Source organism: Saccostrea echinata, unplaced genomic scaffold (genome assembly GCF_033153115.1).
Source record: "Saccostrea echinata isolate AGI-Se365-2 ecotype Australia unplaced genomic scaffold, CSIRO_AGI_Sech_v1 ptg000009l, whole genome shotgun sequence".
Lineage (NCBI taxonomy): Eukaryota > Metazoa > Mollusca > Bivalvia > Ostreida > Ostreidae > Saccostrea > Saccostrea echinata.
In genome coordinates, this window is record NW_026889758.1 from 12618829 (window position 1) to 12641470 (window position 22642).

The 22642-nt window shown below is 33.7% G+C and overlaps 1 protein-coding gene across 2 annotated transcripts in view; it reads left to right on the forward strand.

Annotated features, from left to right (window-relative positions):
• LOC133181791 (adenylate cyclase type 10-like) overlaps positions 1–22214 on the forward strand; it is a 33080-nt gene extending 10866 nt beyond the window's left edge. For both annotated transcript variants that reach the window (XM_061316387.1, XM_061316386.1), the window contains exons 4-32: positions 1259–1405; positions 1759–1964; positions 2895–2967; positions 5058–5342; positions 5525–5607; positions 5764–5914; positions 6026–6057; positions 6319–6437; positions 6604–6680; positions 6858–7094; positions 7338–7500; positions 7706–7898; positions 8006–8077; positions 8253–8533; positions 8691–8946; positions 11263–11395; positions 11781–12254; positions 15720–15837; positions 16223–16418; positions 16544–16651; positions 16842–17005; positions 17357–17504; positions 17596–17678; positions 18790–18908; positions 19135–19231; positions 19544–19659; positions 20823–20943; positions 21226–21421; positions 21561–22214. In XM_061316387.1, coding sequence (XP_061172371.1) covers positions 1259–1405; positions 1759–1964; positions 2895–2967; positions 5058–5342; positions 5525–5607; positions 5764–5914; positions 6026–6057; positions 6319–6437; positions 6604–6680; positions 6858–7094; positions 7338–7500; positions 7706–7898; positions 8006–8077; positions 8253–8533; positions 8691–8946; positions 11263–11395; positions 11781–12254; positions 15720–15837; positions 16223–16418; positions 16544–16651; positions 16842–17005; positions 17357–17504; positions 17596–17678; positions 18790–18908; positions 19135–19231; positions 19544–19659; positions 20823–20943; positions 21226–21421; positions 21561–21911 — 4799 coding nt within the window. In that variant the 3' untranslated portion in view covers positions 21912–22214. The remainder of the gene's footprint in view (positions 1–1258; positions 1406–1758; positions 1965–2894; positions 2968–5057; positions 5343–5524; positions 5608–5763; positions 5915–6025; positions 6058–6318; positions 6438–6603; positions 6681–6857; positions 7095–7337; positions 7501–7705; positions 7899–8005; positions 8078–8252; positions 8534–8690; positions 8947–11262; positions 11396–11780; positions 12255–15719; positions 15838–16222; positions 16419–16543; positions 16652–16841; positions 17006–17356; positions 17505–17595; positions 17679–18789; positions 18909–19134; positions 19232–19543; positions 19660–20822; positions 20944–21225; positions 21422–21560) is intronic.
• Positions 22215–22642: the final 428 nt, after the last annotated feature.

The window sequence follows — 22642 nt, forward strand, 5'->3', positions numbered from 1 at the left end:
TACTATGGGTTAAAAAAATATTACAGAAACAAGTGCCTGTGGTACTGTTAAGAAATTTTATTTTTAACCCAATGGTTAATTAGCGGGTCGAAAAAAGAACTTTTTTTCTATAAAATCCTATTACCCAAACTCCTGTTAGATTTGAAGCAGTATTCAATTTATTTTCTGGAATTTGATAGGTAGATTCCTGTAGATGTGCAATAAGGTTTCAGAAATTTCCTTTTTTTTCCTAGGGGTGGGGGTATTGGGGGTAGAAAACGATGTTTTTCTATAAAATCTTCCTCAAACTTCTCATAGATTTTACATAGTAACCAATTTATCTTTTGGAATATTAATGATGAACATAAGGTTTTATCATAAACAATTGCTTCTACTCTGGGGGTTGAAAAGCAAAGTTTTTTCCTACAAAATACGCAAACTCCCCTTACATTTTACGCAGTAGCCATATCATCTTTTGGAATATGATACTTATGTCCTGTAGATATGCAATAGGGTTTCGGAATTTTTTCAATTCAGCAGGCTTTTTGGTGATCGAAATTTGCTTATCTAACGCAAAATTTCCAATAATTTAAAAAAAAAGTTAATGCTTCTTTAAATTCTTTAGTTGCAGCCTGGTTATGAATTTATTGTATGAACGACTAACATAAGAGGCACGTGGGTTGCATCTGAGCATCTTATGTACAATTTGATACATGTATATTTATGTTATTTAGGAAACAACTATTGTTGCTTCTTTATTAGTTACGCAGCTACGAAGGAGGATAATTTTAGAGGCATACACTTACATCGGGTGTTAATGTCCTATGATAGCATCTAGTTTTACCTAGTATTCGTATTCTAATGAGAGAAAAAAAATCGTCATTGCATATTTTACTATAGCTCTTATTAATAAATACTATTAATATTATGAAATAAAAAAATATATACCATGTGCATGTCCTTGGTAACACACTTTACCCAAGAAGAGAGAAAAAAAGAATGTTTATCAACATTATACGAATACTTAATAGAAATGGATTCTGTATACTAGTAACTATATGAACGAAAAGTAAAAAAAGTATTACAGTTAGGATATACGTACATATTACGCCATGCCTGCTTGCTTTAATGGTATATATAAGAAGCAAAGTTTTAAATAGAACAACGGTAAAACTGATCATTATTTGCTTACTTAAAATCGTTCAACATAAATTTTGAATTACAAAAGTATTTTATTTGCAAATGAGTAAACTTTTGAATTTTTGATCCCTTCGTTCAGGAGATGCTATATTGTCTGTGTGGAGGGTAAATGACGAAACCGAACTCGGTACCACGGTGGACCAAGTGATCAAGTGCTGTCTCAACATCCAGAATAAATGTGGTGCGTGGGAGACGGACATCGGTGTTACACTCACCGTTAAAATGGGTAAAAAAAAAGAAACACCATAGATTTTTCTAGTTTTACAAACACTTGAATATTTTTTTAACTTTCTGTTTAATAGTTAAGCTGTTCCTTGATAGTACTACTAATGAATAATAAGAAACATTAAAAAGGGCTAAAAGATGAGGGTGTCTTTCAAATGTCCATTTTTTTCATTTGACTTTTTATTGCACGAATTTTTTTTTTCAGTACTTAGCTTAATTAATGTTTTATTTTCTTTGTAAAAAAGTAGTAGTACAAATACTATGGTACGTCACTGTACCATAGATCTTGATTTCTTCATTTAAGAAGATGAGAAAAAATAATTGAAAATCGACGATGGATTCTATTTTTATTAGGAGTGTCTGCTGGAGAAATGTCCGTGACGTTCCTGGGAAATGACGAATTCCGTGTTTACGTAGAACTTGGTCCAGCCGTCCGTGACGTCAATGTAGCGGAACATTTTTGTGAGGCAGGGCACATCGTTCTTTCACCCCGGGCATGGGAACTCTCTTGTCATAGTCTTTATAATCACGAACTGTTACCTGACGGACAATACGCACGTGTAAGTCTTTCCAACAGTACTCATAGTTTCAACAAAAGATTTTACAAGAAGAGAGGAAACTCTCTGCGCTAAATCTAATTTTTCATATATTTCTTGAAATTATACCCGAACTTAGATTCATAATGACAATTGCTTCAACATGCAAAAATTTCACTAAAACTATGATTGATTTAAGAATTAAATAGGCGTTTACTTCAAATCCACATGTCAGATACGAAAGTCAATCAAAAGTACTTTAATTGTGGGGGCGTTTGTTTCCAAAATCATGTCTTAATCATGAAGGCAAACAGTTAAACGCAGAATATTTTTATTTTTTGTTTGTTTACTTACCGTATCCTTATCTAATATATAGTAGACATATTGTGTCTTGAAGTAAAAATCAAGATTTTAATCTAAAGTGTTTTTTTTTTTTTTTTTTTTTTTTGAAATTCTATATTCATTCGTGAAATGATGCTTATTTTCTTTGTTTATTTTTCATATTACATATATAAAGTGTTATTTAATTAATTCAAAATATTAAGGTTCATTGTCCCTCTGCTGACTCATTTAAAAAAATTAAAAATAAATTAGTATTTTATATTACATCAAACAGTATGAATTGTTTCAAGCCATATCAGTTTATGTATTTTTTCTATTTCACAATCAGTTATAGTACTTACTTCATTTATTCTGATTGTAAACTGTTGCTTTACTTCAGGTATAATGTAATTTTTTCCGATACCACAGTATAGTGGTGGTGTTGAAGAGCGAAACTACAGTGTTGTTTTTATATTTACGTCAATAGTATAAAGTGTGCATTCCACATTATAACAATGATTCTATATTCATTCACGAAGTGATGCTCACTTTGTTTTTTTTCATATTGCATGTATGTAGAGTTTTATTGAATAAATTCCGGTATTAGGTGATGTTTCTATTTTTTTCTTTCAGATTATTTCATTTTGGAGGGCGCGTTCCTCCGTGTCAGAATCGCAAAGAGATGGACCTCTCTGGTTTATGCGAAGTTAGTATTAGAATGAGTCTCCCTCTCTCCCTCTCTTCCTCCCCCTCTCTCTCACTATCGATTTTAATTTCCGTGCAATGGTGAAGTCCGGTGTTCTTTAGCAAAGGTTCTTGGGGAAGGTTTTCTCATATAAATATATATATGACTCCAAAGTGCGACGGGACTCCAAAGTCCGATGGTCTGCGCCAAACCCTGATGGTTTGCCACGCCAAAGTCCGATGGTGCCGAAAACAACGTTTGTGACGTCATAGTACTACTGCGCCTTAAATAAATACAAATAAATATTATATGCGAGGACTAACCCTAATCTCTCGGATAGGTGCGACACTAACCCTAATCGGTCAAAAATTGTGTAAGAACTATAACCTAGAGATAACTTGGGTGGGTGCGAGACACACTCTAAAATAGTGCAGTCGCATAGTGCGAAGGTATCCCATAATTAGTCCTATAGTGTGCAAGGACTAACCCTGATCAGTCGAGTGGCATGCGAGGGCAAACCTTAACATCACTGGTAGGTGCAAGCAATAAGCAAAATCAGTAAAATTGCAAGCGAGCACGAATACTGAATTGGTGGCTTTTGAATGCAGGACAACGGCGTCAAGTATTGACGTTGGATTATTGTGGCGTCGTAAATGTTGATTATTTCTCCGCACCATCGGACTTTGGCGTGTCAGACCATCGCACTTTAGCGTTCCATAGATAACGAGCCATCGGACTTTGGCGTGACCATCATGTAAGACTCCAAAGTCCGATGGTCTGCGCCAAACTCCGATGGTTTGGTGTTGATACGGACGCCAAAGTCCGATGGACACGCCAAAGTCCGATGGCGAGTTTCCTATGAGACGCGCTGCGCTAAAGTGCGATGGTCTGACACGCCAAAGTTCGATGGTGAGTATAACCCCGATGGTTTGATTTCGATACGGACGCAAAAGTCCGATAGTCACGCCAAAGTCCGATGGTTTGGTGTTGATACGGACGCCAAAGTCCGATAGACACGCCAAAGTCCGATGGTTTGGTGTTGATACGGACGCCAAAATCCGATAGTCACGTTAAAGTCCGATGGCTCGTTTCCCATGAGACGCGAAAGCGCTAAAGTGCGATGGTCTGATACACCAAAGTCCGATAGTGCGGAGAAACAATCAACGTTTATGACATCACAATATTCCGACGTCAATCTTTGACGCCGTTGTCTTGCATTCAAAAGCTATCAATTCAGTATTTGTCCTACATACAATTTCACTGATTTTGCTTATTGCTTGCACCCACCAGAGATAGAAGGGTTAGTCCTCGCTTACCACTCGACTGATCAGGGTTAGTCCTTGCACACTTTTGATTATAGGATAGCTTCGCACAAAAACGAAAGATTAAGGGTTAGTCCTTGCACACTATTCGACTTATTAGGGTTGTTCTCGCATCCATCCAAGATAACTAGGTTATAGTTCTTATACACTTTTCGACCGATAAGGGTTAGTCTTGCACCTCTCCGAGAGATTAGGGTTAGTCCTCGCTTAAAACATTTATTTGTGTTAATTTTAGATCTTGGCATGGTGCGGCATCGCAATTTGGCGCAGTAGTACTATGACGTCACAAATGTTAATTGTTTTCCCGCACAATCGGACTTTGGCGTGTCAAACCATCAGGGTTTGGCGCGCAGACCATCGGACTTTGGCGTGACCATCAGACTTTGGAGTCCTACATATTAATATATATATAGATAGATAGCAAAACTTCTCCGGATTATTTGCAACAACTCATGGAAATGGAAGAATTAAAGCTGAAAAAGTTTGGATCAGATTGTGACTATGTTCATTTAAGGCACATGTAAATTTGGAATCGATAACATAAATATAGGAAGGTTTGCTATGGGGAATCTTCCCCTTTCTTCTGGGAAAAATTTACTATACAGCTTTTCATCGGAGGGATGCTATGGGGGAATTTTTTCTCCACAACTCCCGAATAAGATATACATGGCTTGCATTAAAGTTTATATATGATGCATAAAACAAATATAATTGATATCTGTTCACAACCAAAAAGCAGATTTTACATTGGAGTAAATAATTATCATTATACGTACAACTCAATATTAGAGAGGAAAATGAGCGGTGACTGGGGAAAGACCGTTACTGGAATCACGGCGGCCTCCGCTTTCACAGAGGGAGTTTCTAAGTCGCTCTTCACCACACCAATCCCTATCATCAATGAAGCAAGCACTTCCAAAAGCTGTGACGATGAATCCAACAAAGGTGAAATGAAACACACACCAACAGCATCATCGAGTCGTAGGAACTCGGAGCCTGCGCACTCGACGATCATTGAGGAGGGGGGTGAAAATCATACCCGGCCAGGAAAGCCAAAGCTCGGCCTTAGCAAACGTAAATATTATTAACAGATTTTGAGCATAATTAGAAGCATTTACCTACAATATTTATTTAAATTTTACAGTAGCCATCGTTTTAAATTGGTTTTAAAAGGAAGCATTTTATTTATTTCACCCCTAAATCCTTTAAATTAATTGTTCAGTATGACTAATAAATGTTTTCATTTACTTTCAAAGTACGCAATGTGGTGAAAACGGTAAAAGAAATGAGATTGGATGAAAGTTTACGATTATATATACTACATCCTGTGTTGAAAAAGGTATATAAATTGCACTATTTTTTGTTATTATTCAGTTTTCAGAAAATTAATACCATGCACAGTAAAAATGATTTATTATAAGGGAATAAATTTTAAATCGGACATAAACTTCACCATTAAAACGACATAAAGCTAACACTGAGTCTTGTTTCTCAGTTGGATGACAACCAACCTTTAGAATACCTGTCTGAAATGAGGAATATCACGGTTGTATTCATGAATCTGGTTCTTAATGAAAAGCATGAAGTCACAAAGCTTCTACAGGAGGTCTTTGATGTGGTATACTTACAATCCAAAATCATGCACGGTATGTTCTCAGTTTCAAGAATCCAAATAAAAATTTTGAATTTTTCAAGTCTCGATTTTTTTTTAAAATAAGATTTCAAAAAAGTTGAAAAGAATTATTATTTTCTTGCAGGATGCTTAAATAAAGTTTTTTTCTTTGACAAGGTAAGTTGTAGTTTGCTTTGGAGGACAAATTTATGCATAATCAGATTTCATTTAGAAATGCATGTATCATAAAACACAATAAGCATGATTCGGGTATAACATATCAATTACACTGACATATATTGTTTTCTTTTATTAACACATCCTAAAATACAATAAAACGGTGCCATTGACCAAAGGTTTCTTTGCAGATTGACTTGACATACAATGTATGTATAAAATATTTAATTGTAAAATGGATAACGGTATTTGTATTCAAAGGGTTGTACTTTTCTTGTAATATTCGGACTTCCTGGATACAAGCACGAGAGAGATTGTGCGCATGCGTTAATATGCTCCCACAAGATGAAAAAGTTACTGGATCAGCTTGCTGGGGTCAAGTATGTTGCTTTGATATCAATTTTTACATTGTAACTTTATTTAAATAGAAAGTGCAGTTATTTTTTTTTCATAATACCTTTTGCAAAAAAGCATTACTTTTGACGCGGAAGTTTTCAAGAAATTATTTGCTTTATCTAAAACTTGTTAGTTTATCCTACAAATCAGTTCTGTCTCCATTGGTGTGACAACAGGAGGAGCATTTTGTGGGGTAGTGGGGCACAAAAACCGACATGAATACTCAGGTAAGTAATCAATACGAGACTTGCAACAACTATTTTTATTTACATCACTGTCAATAGTAAACAGTCCTATTATCTGGTATATACATAAAGTTGTTTAAATAATACATGAAATTTTAAAGTGTTTTCGCTTTATTTGTTATTTAAAATACTTTACATACTTTTAAATTCCCCTTCCAGTAATCGGTAGAAAGGTTAATATGGCTGCTCGATTAATGATGCATTACCCTAACAAGGTGACATGTGAAGACAGAACGTTTCAACAATCCCGACTTCCTTCCATCAACTTCAGAGTGCTTGGAGCCAAGAGAATGAAGGGTCTGCAGAATGTAGGGATAATCAGGGAGTACATGGAATCTACTGACACTTCCGCTCGGGACGTGGCTAAAATCCCATACTTCCAGTTCCCACTGCTAGGTGAGATTTGGTTGAGACTGTTGCAAAAGAGACAAAGACATTTTAAATATGGACTTTTAAAATTGTAAAAATTCACTATAAAGATCTAAAATGATTTACGTTGTCAGCAGTTGGTTACATCAGTATGATTTAATACTGCAACAAAAAATCCAGGCAACATCATGGATGTAATCAGAAAACATAAACAAAAATGTAAATTAATTTCGAATGAACAAGCTTTGATCGTCGGTTCACTTCCTGTAGGTAGAGAACAAGAGATAGAGGTGTTTGAACTGGAACTACAGAGGTTAGCTAATCAAAGAGATGAGGAATTCCCAAACCATTACATCATCAGCGGAGCATCAGGAATTGGCAAAACACGCCTTCTAGACCATTTCATCCATCTAGCAGAGAAAAACGGCATAAAGTTAGTTGTTAACACTTTTGGAAAGTTCCAAGTGCAGTTTTACCCTCTGAGTATTCAAGATAGAAAAAGGATGTTAGACAAGATTAAATCATAGACTGAATACAGTTCTTCTTGATGGACATACACAATTAAAAGTAGGATTTTTTTTATTGGAAACTGGCTTAAATTCCTTTTTAATACATGTCAATATTTTTTTCTTTAAAAGTGTCATTTCCTGCGCACTCAGGCTGCAACATTTACACGTCCATAACTGTCTCAGCAACTACATCTTCCATGTGCTTCTGTCATCATCCGGGTTCTCTCATCGAATAGAAGATGAACCGGAACTTATCAGTGTACTCTCCACTTACGCACTAGATTCCAAACTTTATCTTCTGAATAACATTCTGGGATCAAAGGTAGGCCTACAACTTAAATAGCTAGTTTGAATGAAAGAACAATGATATTTAACATTATGCATACTGGCAAAATAAATGTTATCTTTATTATTTGAATTCTGGTTTAGTATCATAGACCGAAGGATAAAAATGACACAGAGGAAGATCTTCGAAGAATTCTCACTCTCATCATTGAAAAGGTACAAATGACATGACAAGTCTATACTGACAAGTCATCAGAGATACTCAAACTATATTGAACCAAATCAAAAAATACCTCCAGAAAGAGCAGTAGTAAAAACAGAATTCCGAGCTAATAAATATCATGCCTTTTTTAACATACATTTATTTCACTAATCACACTGTTACCTATAGTGTACAGAGAAGCACCCTGTATTGGTAGTGGTGGATGATGCTCAGAATGTGGACGATCTATCCTGGAAGTTCCTCTGTGAACTCCGTAATATGAAGGGTGTGTTTATTGTCCTCTCTTCCCGTCCGGCGGCTATCGAGAAACCAACGTCTGAGGACGCTGGACAATACATTGAGTCGTCCTCTGTACGAGTGTTGGACCTTGGCGTACTTGACACTCAGTATATCCCAGCACTGGCATGTCAACTCATGGACGTGGTTAGAATCCCTTGTGAATTAGAAATGTAAGATTGATTTAATTTTTCATATGTATTTGATATTTTTACTAGAGCAAGATATTTCTTAAATTGATTATCAAGTAATGATGAAACACAATTCAAAATGTAGAAGTTGCCCTTTTAAACATAAATAATTTTAGCGGTTTTCCTTTCTCTTGGGTAGAATGTTACGAGAGAGAACTCAGGGTGTACCGTATTGGTGTGAACAGTTACTTCTAGATATGACAGAGAAGAATCAGCTGATTATTACGTACGATGATGGAAGTACCGCTATGAGACAAAATACTATAGCCCCCAAGGCAGCACAACTGGAAAAAGTCTTTTCTGATCACAGCTTTGATGAAATTTTAGATGAAAATGACAATGATCAAGTTGAATACAATCGAGTGAGCTCATCATTTAGAGTAAAAGATGATGAGGTGAGTTTTAATTAAAAAAAACATTACTTGAAGATAAGATAAGATAATATTTATTTAAAGTCGGGCAAGACAACAAGAAATATTAGCTCTGAAGAGGTATTTTTCAACTACATAATATTATTACATATAAATACAAGTCTAGGAGTGAAACGGTTCACCGCGGTATCGATTCACCGCGGTATTTTTTCTCGGGTTGATACACGGTGCAAAATCTCTAATTTTCGGTTCGGTTCATTTTTCGGTCGGGATCGTTCTTCATTCTGGTTTGCCATTAGGTAAAACACGTTACTCAGTATAAATAAGTATAGAAAACGTAAAATTTTGATGACTGATAGCTTGTAAAATAATTTTTGACAGTCAAATAATTTTAATCAATTTCTTCTAGTCAATTTGCAAATAAAATTCGTAAAATATGTGACTAGATTTAGAAAAAGAAACCATTAAACAATGTTGAATTTGTTTCCTTCTATCAAAATGTATCGTATCGAAAATAACCGAACCGAGACAAAATTATACAATACGTATCGAACCGTGAAGGAGGTGTATCGTTTCACCCCTAAATACAACAATCATACAAAATAAACAAGAAACAGTGTTTAAATATCACAATACTAAAATATCAGTATACCTCAATGATGCATATTAAATGACATTACCCATTATCACAAGAAGATTACAAGCAGATAAATAAAAAATAATATCTTAACTGCCTTGACTAAATTACTAGTGTTTGTTTGCTCTGTAAAGTGAGTGAGATATTTCCACACTGTATACTAGTAACACTGATAAAATAAAACTGCGATTAAAAGTAAATCAAATTTTTGGTCATCACCGAATGATTATTTAACAGACATTTATACTTGACTTATAAATCAGTCTTTGAACGGAATTCTTATGCATGAAAAGAAGAAAACACTTGCTGTGGCCTTAAACTCGACATTAAGATATCGACGATGTATTGTCAATTAAAAACGGTTATTTCCATTCTTATGTCGATATGATATATCCCGGTGAGCTTGAAATAAAAGATACCACAGAGTCTGACACATCTGTTTCATATTTGGATATTTTACTAGAAAAAAACGTTAATGGTTATCTAACAACCAAGTTTTATGATAAACGTGATGACTAACTTTTCAATCGTCAACTTCCCTCACTTATGCATCAATATACTTTTATAACCAGCATATGGGGTTTATATCTCTCAGTTGATTCCATACGCAAGAGCATGCTCTACATACGAACAATTTCTAGAATGAGATAAGTTATTGACAAACAGTTGATGAAACAAGAATATCAGCAGTCTCGTTTAAAGTCGTCATTTCTTAAGTTGTATGGTCGATACAATGACCTTGTCAGCAAATACAATTTATCATTAAGTCAAAATGTTGACTGACGTTTTTCATACTAATTGTTAGATCATTATTTACACACTGAATTGTCGGCAGATTTTCCCGTTATTTCCCGATCATGACAAGGAACATACGGCGGGTGTGACCGGTCGGCAGGGGATGCTCAGTCCTCCATGGCAGCTGATCCTACCTCTGATGTTTTAGAGGTCTTGTTTGCTCTGCTCCAAATTTTGTTTTGTTGAATGGACCTTTGAGCTTGAATACTGTTCGTTATCTCCATATATTTCATTCATACACATTCAGTCACACAAGAGGAGTAATTTTGTTTAAAAAAAATCAAACAAAGGACCTTTTGTTATTTTAAATGACATTCAAAATGATTGATATAAAATTGAGTGACATTTTACTTTGAAAATCAAAATTTAAAGATATCTTACTTTCCATTCACATGTACATATTTACACATGGGGGCAAATTTTACACATTCGCAAATTTTGCACCTAGTGCATGTGAATGGGGATTAGCAAACATTGCATCAGTATTTTTCTTCCTAGCGCAAAATTTACATCTAGTCAGACTAGGGGCAAATTTCAGCTTAGGTAATTCTTTCAATCTACTACACTATATTTTTTTTTTTTTATTATCATAACAATCATTCTTGCAACTTTTGGATCTAGAAGAAAAAAATTTTACAAAAGGATAGATACATCGATATTGTCTATATAAAATATAACATCATTAAAAAAGATTTACACCACCTGTACGTAAATGAGCGCATGTGAACGGGGGGGGGGGGCGTTAGTGCCGTTTAACCCTGTACCAATGTAGAGCTACAATGCACAAAAGTAATGAGTAAGATGTAAATATTGAGTAACTGAAGATTTTTGCCAGTAATAAAAGCACACGTTAATAACTAGAGTTTTCTGTGATATATCATTGTGTTGGTATTTTCGTTGTATGACAGAATCAGATGGAACACGGAGAATTGTTAGGTTATGGATACATCCATCAAAAGGATAACAAACAAAAAGTGAAAGTCGCCATGTTTTCTCCACATGTCAACCCACAGGAAATAGAGGTTCCACTCATCATGAAAGGTATATTTTGAATTGAAATTTAAATTCATTAATACTTCATGTAGATGTTTTTGAACGAAAGCAAAAACTTATCAAACAGACTGAGTGCAATATTTGATTGTATGTGTTAGCGTGATTCGGAACATTTCCTGTAAAAGTCTTTATACACTTTATTTTGCTTGTAGCAATTTAAAACAAATCTGAACATATCTCAAATGACTTATTTGTATGCATTGAATACGAAGTATTTTGTATCAACAAGATCTAATCAATGATTGGTGTAGGATTGGTCGATTGGGGAAACGACACTGATAAAGTGTACGACTCCTAGTGTTTTGAATGAAATATGTAAGATTTAATTTGCATTCAGTTACCGTGGACAAATAGAAGTTTGTTTGATTTGTAGAGCTTATCATTGCCCGACTTGATTCCATGAGAGCATCCGAACAACTGATTGTGAAATGTGCTGCTGTTTTAGGACAGGCCTTCCCGAGAGATATGATTGAATATATATTACCAAAAGTACAGCGTGTCAAAGCCAGAAAATCGTTCAGGCGCCTCAAGCAGATCGGCATTTTTGAGTGTGCTAATATACCGACAGGTCGAGCAGCGCTTCTGTTACAAACGAATGGTCTTCATCCGGAAGCCTGCTTTTGTCCGAAAAAGGAGGATGATTATGACGTAGATTTGTGTAACGTTATGCGATTTAAGAATAATTTGTTACAACAAACCGCATATAACATTCTTATGGAAAGCCAGAGATTAGATCTTCATAATAAAACCGTTGAATACCTCGAAAATCAAGCCAATGAGATTAGAAACAGAATTCCATATTATCTTCTGTATCGAAAACCGAAAGAAAGTTTGGAGAATAAACAAGGTATCTATAATATAAACAACATCGTGCATAAAATTTCAGTTATAGACTGATTTATGGAGCAGATTTTTGAGCAGGGTATACCAATGTCTTTCAATTTTGTTAAATGTTTGACCAAGTTATTGTATCCAAGCTGAAATATACATACATTACTGGAAATGCTCCCATGCATTGAAAGTTTCACTTAAACCGGAAATAGAAGCGATCTCATCCCGTTTTGAAGTCAATCATATCCGTTTTGCTATTTTAGTGTTCAGTGCCTGTTGTCTTTACTTCATCCATTTAACATATTTAAGTTTACAACAGCCTATTTTACTTGAGAAATCAGGTATCATTTTTAAACATCTGTTGGGATATAGATACAGGTTAATTAATAGTGTATTCTTAGTGTATTCTTAAACTTTTACATTTGCAAATGTTTTTCCTTCATAACAGTATTTGAGCAATGCCTATGTATCATTGTATCTATAGATACAATTCCTCACATGAGAATCAATGCATTATGAAGTCATAAACGGTCAACTAAGTGACATTAAAAAAAAACCAGACAAACGTCTTATATGGATTCCAATAAAACAATTGAATTTTGAAAAAAATAACATTTTTTAGAATTAACACAACTGTGCAAACATTTGAATTTTATGGGATTTGATCATGTTTTTAACCCGTATCTATATCTGCCAGACAAAAAAATATTTTCTTCAATTTTAAGCATACACCACTTAACTTGTATATAGTAGCTGACATATCTGTAGCGTGCTTGTCTTATGGTTCCGAGTCTTGTGGTTCTGAACTTTAGTCGATGCCCAGAAAGCTGACGCAAATCTAAAAACTATTTTTTTTTTTTTTGCAGTTGATATTGATATTTTGATAAGTTTTAACATGTGAACTTATGGGAAATATAGATATTGATAGTTTCACAACGAATTACAACGATAATTGTGATAAATTAAGGTACATGTATTAGAATTTAGTATTGAAATTAATTTAATAGATAGTGCCATTATTATCACCAAAAGGATGAACCTTATACACCACTGAATCATTCTTCATTAGAGAGAGAGAGAGAGGGAGGGAAAACGAGAGAGCATCTTGTTTTATATAGTCATATGTCTGTATGAAATCAAAGAAAAAATATCATATCCATATTTCATAGAGTGTACTGACACTTGACAGTTTTGTTTAAGGGTATTCTTCCATTGTAAATGTCATCAGTAACTTTACTTTCATATGAATTTTAAAAAGGTTTGTAGTAAAAAACGTTGTCATGAGCTATCCATTTCAAATGACCTGTCCTGTTGGAAAACCAACCGACACAGATTTTTTTTTTATTGAAAAAGCACAATAATGCATTATTCAGAACCTAATTTAGTCAGTTCAGTGAAGTTTTCCTCTTTTAAATTCTATGGAATTCAATTCACATCAAGAATATATGATAGTTATGAAAAAAGAAAAAAAAGAAAAATTATAGTCATATATCTATACATGTTCGAAGGGAGATTTGTATTTGTTAGACTGTGTTATATTCTGAGTATATAATACAAGGTCAGTTAAATAAAGATTTTGACAAAATACTTTTGTGTAATGTTTATGACTTCCATGTATTTACGAACCTATATTTCCTATTGTATATCTTGATCAAGACCATACTCTCTTATCTTTTAAAGGAAATTGATTTTTTAGCTCTACTGGTCAGAGACCAGAAGAGCTTATGCGATAGTAATGTGTCAGTCCGTCTGTCTGTCTGTCTGTAAACAATTTTTCAAAACGCTACTCCTCATACAGTTTTGGTCTAATTTCAGTATAACTTGGCACACAAGTAAACTACACAAAGATACATAATTTAGTGCATCGGTTTTTGGTTTTGATGAATGGTGTTGCCGTGGTTTCCAAAAAATAGAAATTTCTGTGAAATTCCTTTCAAACGCTACTCCTCCTACAGTTTTGGTCTGATTTCAATCTAATTTGGCACACAAGTAGACTAAACTAAGATACATAATCAAATACATCTGATTTTGATGAACGGTATTTGCGCGGTTACTAAAAATAGAAATTTCTGTGAAATTCCTTTAAAACATTACTCCTTCTACAGTTTTGGTATGATTTCAATCTAATTTGGCACACAATTAGACTACACAACGATACATAAGAGTTTTTATCAGTTTTTGATTTCATGAAAGGTGTTGCCATGGTTACTAAAAATAGAAATTTCTGTGAAATACTTTCAAAATGCTACTCCTCCTACAATTTTCGTTTGATTTCAGTATAACTTGGCATACAAGTAGACTACATTAAGATACATAATTCTGTTTATTGCTTCATGTTGCAAAGTTTCAAATCCAAGTGCTACTTTTCCTTTGTTATATGTACAAACCAGTAGAGCTACAGTGTCATAGGAAATTTCTGGTTTATGTTTATTTTTTGTAGTTTGCATATAGCATAAATGAATTAGTTCCATAATAGCAGTTTAATATTTAGTTGATTAAAATTGAATTCTCTGCCTATCTGATGATGTAACTGACGGATTGAATATTGGATTTTAAAAAGATAAATGAGCAAATTATTTTAAAATCACTTATAGATGGTAGGAAGTAAAAAGGTTATTCAGTCTTTTCTTTATAGTAGCTATATTAAAATTCATAATATTTTCAAGACAAATATCGCAGTTATAATAAGACATTTAAAAAAAAAAGAAAGAAGCTTTATTATTTTTAATTAATAAAAGTAATAGAGAATAGGGACGTTGCCTTCTAAAAATCCCTCTTACATTCCAAGATACTGAGTATATCATCAGTGCATGGACATATTCAATGAGACCTGTTTTTAATATAAGTCGTTTTTCTTGATATATATATATATATATATATATATATATATATATATATATATATATATATATATATATATATATATATATATATATATATATATATAATTTTGTTGGCTAAGATAGTGCTATTCTTGTTAAGTCACAATTTAGTTGTACAACGACCAGTATCTTACCGGTATGTTATCCATTCAAAGTTAAGTAGAGTTCTTATGACAAGGCATCTACTGGGTCCCTGCCAAAAAAGGTAAATGTTTGCTCTCCAGACTTCTTTCACTGTTCTATTTTTAATCTTTGTGTTGACCATCAACATCTTTCTTTTGATTAGTATGTCATTTCATATTTGGATTACATGTACTTATACCAATAGTTATTAACAAATAACTATCATCATAGTCTTGAAAAATACTAACCTGAGTGAAAATCTTCGAATTAAAATCAAAGACTGACACTAGAATTACTTCTTCATAAAATTCTATTTAACACACAACTCTGACTGTGCACACATTTTAAAGTTAATATATTATATGTGTTCAAGTCACCACCCTAAATCTTTATCTAGAAACACATTCGATTTTCTTGACGATTTGGTCCTACTATCTGACAATGATCTCATGCGTATATATATTTCTTTTTCTCAGCCGGAGTTGCCCCTGCAGTCATTAGGAGGTCCAATAAAGTAGGAGACGTCAACATGGACATGGACAACAAAAACTCTTCCAGAAGGAACAGAAGAGGGGCTGTTTGTGTTTCTAGAGAGTAAGGGTGTAAAGAGTAGAAGACTTATTCTTTTTTTAACGCTATTGATTTTGGCTCTTTGAAATAGTGAAAATCCAAAAGTACAGAAATTATGGGTGGATAATGCTTAAAAAGGAAATTTCTTAGAACCCAGTAATTAACGTGATGTATTTGCATGTTATTTTGCATTTTCTACAAACATACTTAATGTTACATTTCTTTGAATCACTTTTATTTAATAACATAACCTGTCAGAAAACGTTTGATCATGGTTCATTCGAAGTTCACTGTTCTCTAAGAATTCCTAAGTGACCACCAAAATCCATTACAAAAATTAATCCTTTTTGTTTTTGTCATATCAAAACCATCAGTAGAATTGTGACACGGTATTGTCTTCATTATACAGAGACATAGATCCATTGATAAAAGCTGTTTGCCAGTTAGACAACGGTCAACAGAAGCTTGATGAACTTGTGAAGAGACTAATCCCCATTTACCAGGATATAGAGCGGCACATGCGCGCTGCAAATGACTCCAAACACATAGTGGATTTGTTATTGGAATATGCTGCCGCTGTCATTCTTCTGAAAAACGCAGAAAAAGTAACTACATTATTAATAATGTATTGAAAGACAAACATGAACATGCAATGAACATAACTTTAATTTAGATAAGTTAACATTATATAAATGCCGTGTATTTGATATATTTGCGCCTCACACTGCAGACAAGAGAGATTCTAAATACAGTGGATACATTAATGAAAGAAATCGATGACAAAACTTTCTCATCTGATGTTTTCCGGTTGTCGAAAATTGCCAGAATTCGGGGAAAGGTACATTTCATTTTGTAGTCGTAAAAACTGTAATGTTATGGACACGTAAGACCTAAGATGATGTTCAAAATAATTATCGGGACCATACCGACAGTCTCTCTCTCTCTCTCTCTTCAACATCAGTGCTGTTTGGGTAAACGTAACAGCATCAACATGTATATAAAATTGACATTTTTCAAATATTATTTAGATTGCTTACCATTCTGGCGATTTAGAAAGCGCCCATTGGTGGCTTTCTCACGCAGGAAAACTACTTGGAATTCACCAGCCGTCCAGAGGCTGCTGGATCTGGCCGGTAACACTGAGACATATGATCCGCCTACGAGCTCTCAGACATTCTCCAATAGCCAGAAGGTTTGTCGTTAACCTTAACCTATATTTTTAAAACTTAACAAAAAATGTGAACACCAAAAAATTTAAAACAATGTCATAGTCATGAATTATCGATGAATTTTGAAATAAAACATGATATAACGTCAGCACAAATGATATATTAACGTTTTCTCATTTCTTTTTTGTTCAGTTGGGATAAAATATATTTTCATTAAGAGTTTTATTCTGCTTGGCATTCAAATTATTTCTAATTCGTACTTGACACTTTTGAATTCAGTGGAACTGTTTAGAAAGAGAAAAATAATGTCCTGTTTTGGTGTAAACGAATTTAAGTCTACTTGGGAAAATAAAATGTTGGAATTGATTTTGTAGACCTGCCACTATCAAGACGTTAGAACAGGGGTACTGCCTGTCAGATCTTCACTGGTTTTACTCAGAAAGCGGAAATAAGGGTTTTTTATTCCTTACCGCTCTACAACAGATGATGAAAGTTACTGGAAGAACCTGTCATCTTCACCAGGTGTGGCAAGAAAACGAGATATCTAAAGTAACCTCTGAGAATGATGGCTAAAACTTTCAAAAAGATTCATCTGTGTTATGATTTATTTCAGGTGGTGGAGTCGTATGCTGATATAATGAGGCTTTGCAAGTTCGAAAGCACAAAGAAGAAACTAGAAACAGAACTTTTTGCAATGTATGTTGAAGTTTGCTTTATAACACATTCATCATTTCGCTTTAAAAAAGACCAGGAGAAACATTATTCCAATTAATAAAATAAAAAGATAATGAACAGTAATCATGTTCAGATGTCCAAATAAATAATCAAATCAAGAGCAGAGCAATCACGGACCTCTTAAAACTTCAAAGGTGGGATCATATGCCATAAAGGAGTGAGCATCCCCTGTTGACCGATCACATCCGCCTTGAGCCCTTTGTCTTGATTGGGTAAACGGATAAATCCGTGGTCAGTTCAGTATGATAATAATGACCTTACAATTTGTGTTAAAAACGTCAGTTAACATTCGACGTAATACAGGTTGTATTTACAAACAAGGTCATCGACCATAGAATTTGCAAAATATCGACTGTAAACGATATTGTTAATACCCTTTTAACATCTTCTTATTCGTCAGTAACCTGCCTCGGTTAAGAAATTGATCGTATGTAGAAGATGCTCTTGCGTATCGAATCAACTTGGAGACAAAAACACTATATGCATGTGATAATGGTATATTGCTACATGGTTATGGGAAGTTGACGATAGAGAACTTGAAGTCGTCACGTTTATCATAAAGTTTAGTTGTAAGTTGTTAGGTTTGCCATCAATGTCTTTCTCTAGTAAAACATTCAAGTAGGAAGCAGATGTGTCAGACTCTGTCTTTTATTTCGAGTTATGTGGGATTAGCAAATCAATGTGTGAAGAAAATTGAATATAAATAATCGATAAAAAGGTCATCGATTTATCTAAATGTCCAGTTGAAAGCCACAGCAAGGACTTATTTTCATGTGTAGAAGTTATTGTATAAATTCTACTTCATAAAAACACAAAAACAGATCTGCTAATAGAGGGTTTCCAACAGATTGTTGGAAGATCTGGTCTCCAAAGACTACATAGATATTGTCGATGAGAAACCCAATCATTTTTTAATATCAACTTCAGAGTACTTGTGTGTAGAATCAGAGAGAATGTTAACAAAGTAATTATGTATACGACCAATCACAAGATATGAACATTTTTGAGTTCCATTCAAGAATTTAAAAATAATATGAATGCATTTAAACTACTTAGTATTTGATTATAACAGTTGTTCATCCAGACACGATGAGTTGTCTCCCAGTGATCTGGTGCTGTTAGCTAGCATGTATACCGATATGGCAACAAACTACCTTAACGTAGGAGACCTCCGAAGTGCTCTATCTTCTAGTAAGTTATTTTAATACCTCTTTCAATTATAAAAAATGTAGACAATTCAATCCATACGTATTTTACACTGTGTCAAAAGAAAAATATCAACATGCTTAAAGGTAATTTCCCTCATGAACAGTATTTGAAAAGCATAGAAAATAAAAAGTAAATATGCATTTTTTCCACGTGTCAGTATAAACGGATCAAAGTAGTAATAAAACCCCACGTTATTATTTATTCATAGGTACTGGAGCCTACGAGGTCTGTGACAAATTAAACAATCAGGACATTGGGTTAGTCGTGTCGCCTATCCTAGCCTCTTGTCTGGTTCTAACCTGCAGGTATATAACGATTCCATCTATTTTGCACTGTTATCAAATATACCGCCTGAGTAACTACAGTACAGCACCATTATCTCTGTAATATAATACAGTTTAGATGGCATTTATACAAAGGATACTTTATTTACTGAAGAAATATAGCTAAGGTTACTTTTAGTAAGCATAGCTATTTGATTCCTGTCGAGTTTCATTTGATTTAACAATCTTTGAACATGTTTAATTCGGGATAGAAATACATTGCAACACAAAATTACGCAGGAATTCTCATAATTTGCATTTAATGCCCTGGTTTTCCGACATTTTGGTTTTCAGAAATGATCAGTTTACAGAATATCTACAGAAACTTCGATCTTTTGTCTGCTACTCTGATGGTAGAATCCACCGAGCCTGGTATTACATTTTCTGTATGGAGAGAATATTAAATGGAGGTAGAGCTTAAAGATTCCTAGTACATATATGCATCATATCAATTAATCATTCTGATAAATAGTATTGATAAAGTTTATATATATATATATATATATATATATATATATATATATATATATATATATATATATATATATATATATATATATATATATATATATATATATATATAAGAAAAGAAGCAAGTAATTTTCTATATTTTATTTTAATTTTTGTGATATTGACTCAACCAGAAAATAAGGGAAAGTGAATAACAACAGAATGCACATTCTTTTACATACTAGTATCTTATCAGGATGAGGTCTTCAATTAAGAGCTGGCTATATACGTTATACATATTGTTTCTGCAGAGTCAGGATTGCATCCTTTTGAACCATTACTTCCACAATCACTGATAAAATTACTATAAATTGCCCCCATAAAGTAGAAAAATTTCTCTTTTGCGAGTAGGTAAGTGTAACTGTGAATAAACATAATAGAAAATTACAGTCGCTGCCTCATTCAAAATGACAATTCATTCTTTGTTTGCAATATCATAGAAAAATATGCATTTAGCAATGCCTGAGGGATATTCCAATGTAGTCAACATTTTCCCTGATATTGTCAACAACGAATTGATCAGAAATTATATACGTAGATTATAGCAATTGAACATTCTCCAATATCTATCTGTTTGTCTAAAATTTTCACTTTTTACCCATTTCATTTTTGAACAAGGATTTTTGGATATACAACTAGATGCTTCAAATTTGTTCAAATGAAAAACTGGGTCCTTTTCCAAACGAAGATAATAAAGAAATGATGAAAATGGGGGTTGGGTCATGAAAAATCATCTCAAGAAGACAAGGTTTATTTGAAAATGTTGAGTGTGTACAAGTTGGTTAAAATCATGACCCGGGCAATAAGGGATGAAACTTTTGCGTGAGAATCTACATATGCACGAAAATTTGTTTAAAAAATATCTTTATATCTAAAAATAAGGGTCATAATTTATAATATCAATATGCATCGGGTGGACCACAATAGGCAATTGACTTTAATTTGACCATTACAGTAAAGGATAACATCTACATTTCATTTGTCAGGAAGAGAAAGGTTTCTCGGATGAGCTATGTGGCCCATAAGTCTCTTTACTTATTTTCTTTCTCCTTTTTGAAATTAGATTACCCACTCCAATCATTCCAGTGCTGTCTGGACTTTGCTACTAATTACTTACGTTCTTGTGATGCCGTCACTAATGAATATATTCCTCGTCTCTTTCTTGCAATGGAAATTGCACTATGGTGAGTGAAATAACTAAGTTTCTTAACATTAAGAGACTAATGTTCACGCAAATCAAAACGTCCTTGTAATAATAGTGAAAGCGTGTTGCTTATATTACACTCAAGACGATTTACCTTTTTTTTAATTTAAAAATGTTCTATCGTAAGATAAATTATTGATTAAAGTTTTTTTTTATCTTCGATAGAAAAAAATATTGAAACAAAAAGTTATATTCTAACATATATCTGACAAAATAATGCATGTCTGTCTAGTAATTCACCGATTTTTTATGTTCTGTACAGGTTTTGTCGGAAAGGTCAATGGGACTCTGGCCAGGTTTGGTTCAGTTACTCGGAGGTGTATGACACAAATGTCGTGTCGTTTTTAGCTTTGTATGCACTGTCTCGTAAAATTGAAGTCATGCTTCTTTCCCTGAACACAAGCAGAGTAACATTGTCCAAAAAAGCTTTAGAAGCATTGAAAAAACATATCGTGATGGTAAGCCAATATGAAGTCACTTAAAGAATATTGTAGGTTTGATATTTAAAAAAATATCCTTTTGTTATTCGTACAAAAATATCAAAGTATTCATATCACATACCTGATTTATTGTAAATTTGAAATTTGTTGAATTCAGGATTTGAAGAAAATAGAAAGTGGTTGCAGAAAAATTTCCTCGATGTTGCCGCGCTTTTATCACCTTAAGGCTTACTTTTGTCTTCTGAAACGCTCCCAGTGTCAATCAAAGTGGCATCTACTGAAAGCAAGAAAAACTGCAACTCAGCATGGTAATATACTTGAATTAAGATGGACTGAAAGGCACAGGATGGTCTGGTTTAAGAAAATGGACTTATTGGAGCAATGGGACAGTTTTACAGAGGTACCCCAAGAATACTGGAAACAAAGGCCCACAGAATCTCATATGTATACTTGGCCAATAGTGCCTCAAGCCAGAAACCGCGAAAAATCAGCAATGTACTACTCTTAAATCTACTTAGGACTAATTGTATCACACTGGAGAATCTCATAATTTATATACTTCTATGTTTGACATATGGCGAAATTAAGCATATGTGAGGAATCGTGAATTAAATCCTTGCCATTGTATACATTTTCTTTTGTCTGGAGTATTTTTTTCTCGGTTAAGAGATGTGATTAGACTCAATCAATGAAATATGAATTATTTTGTACACATAAACATTAAAAAATACTTTTTATATTCAATGTTATGTTACTCATGTTGTATGTAACGTACTAAAGAAGATATCAATAAAATGTATTTTTAGAAGGATTTTTAAGCCTTAATTTTCGTGGAACGCTTCCTTTGCAAACAGAAATGATATAGGAATTCTAAATTGGTCTTGAAACAAATATATCCTTTGATTGTCGAAGCATCAAGGACAAATTTACACAATCAGATCTAAATCACTACCAAAAATTGCTAATGATGGGATTATAAGGCATAAATTATAACCTGTTGGTCCTTATGCAAGTACTTTCATTTTGTAATTCATAAAACGATGTATATTCCAGTTTTACCTTTTCAAAATGAAGAAAGTCACAGTCAACGAAGGTGCGTTCGATCTACCCTACCTATACTGGATTCCTGAACTTCATAAAAATCCTTACAAAGCTACATTTCCGGGTGCAGCAAATGCTCTACCAAGCCCCTAGCTTTCCTCCTCACATATAAAGGAGGAATTTCAGACGTACTTTGCT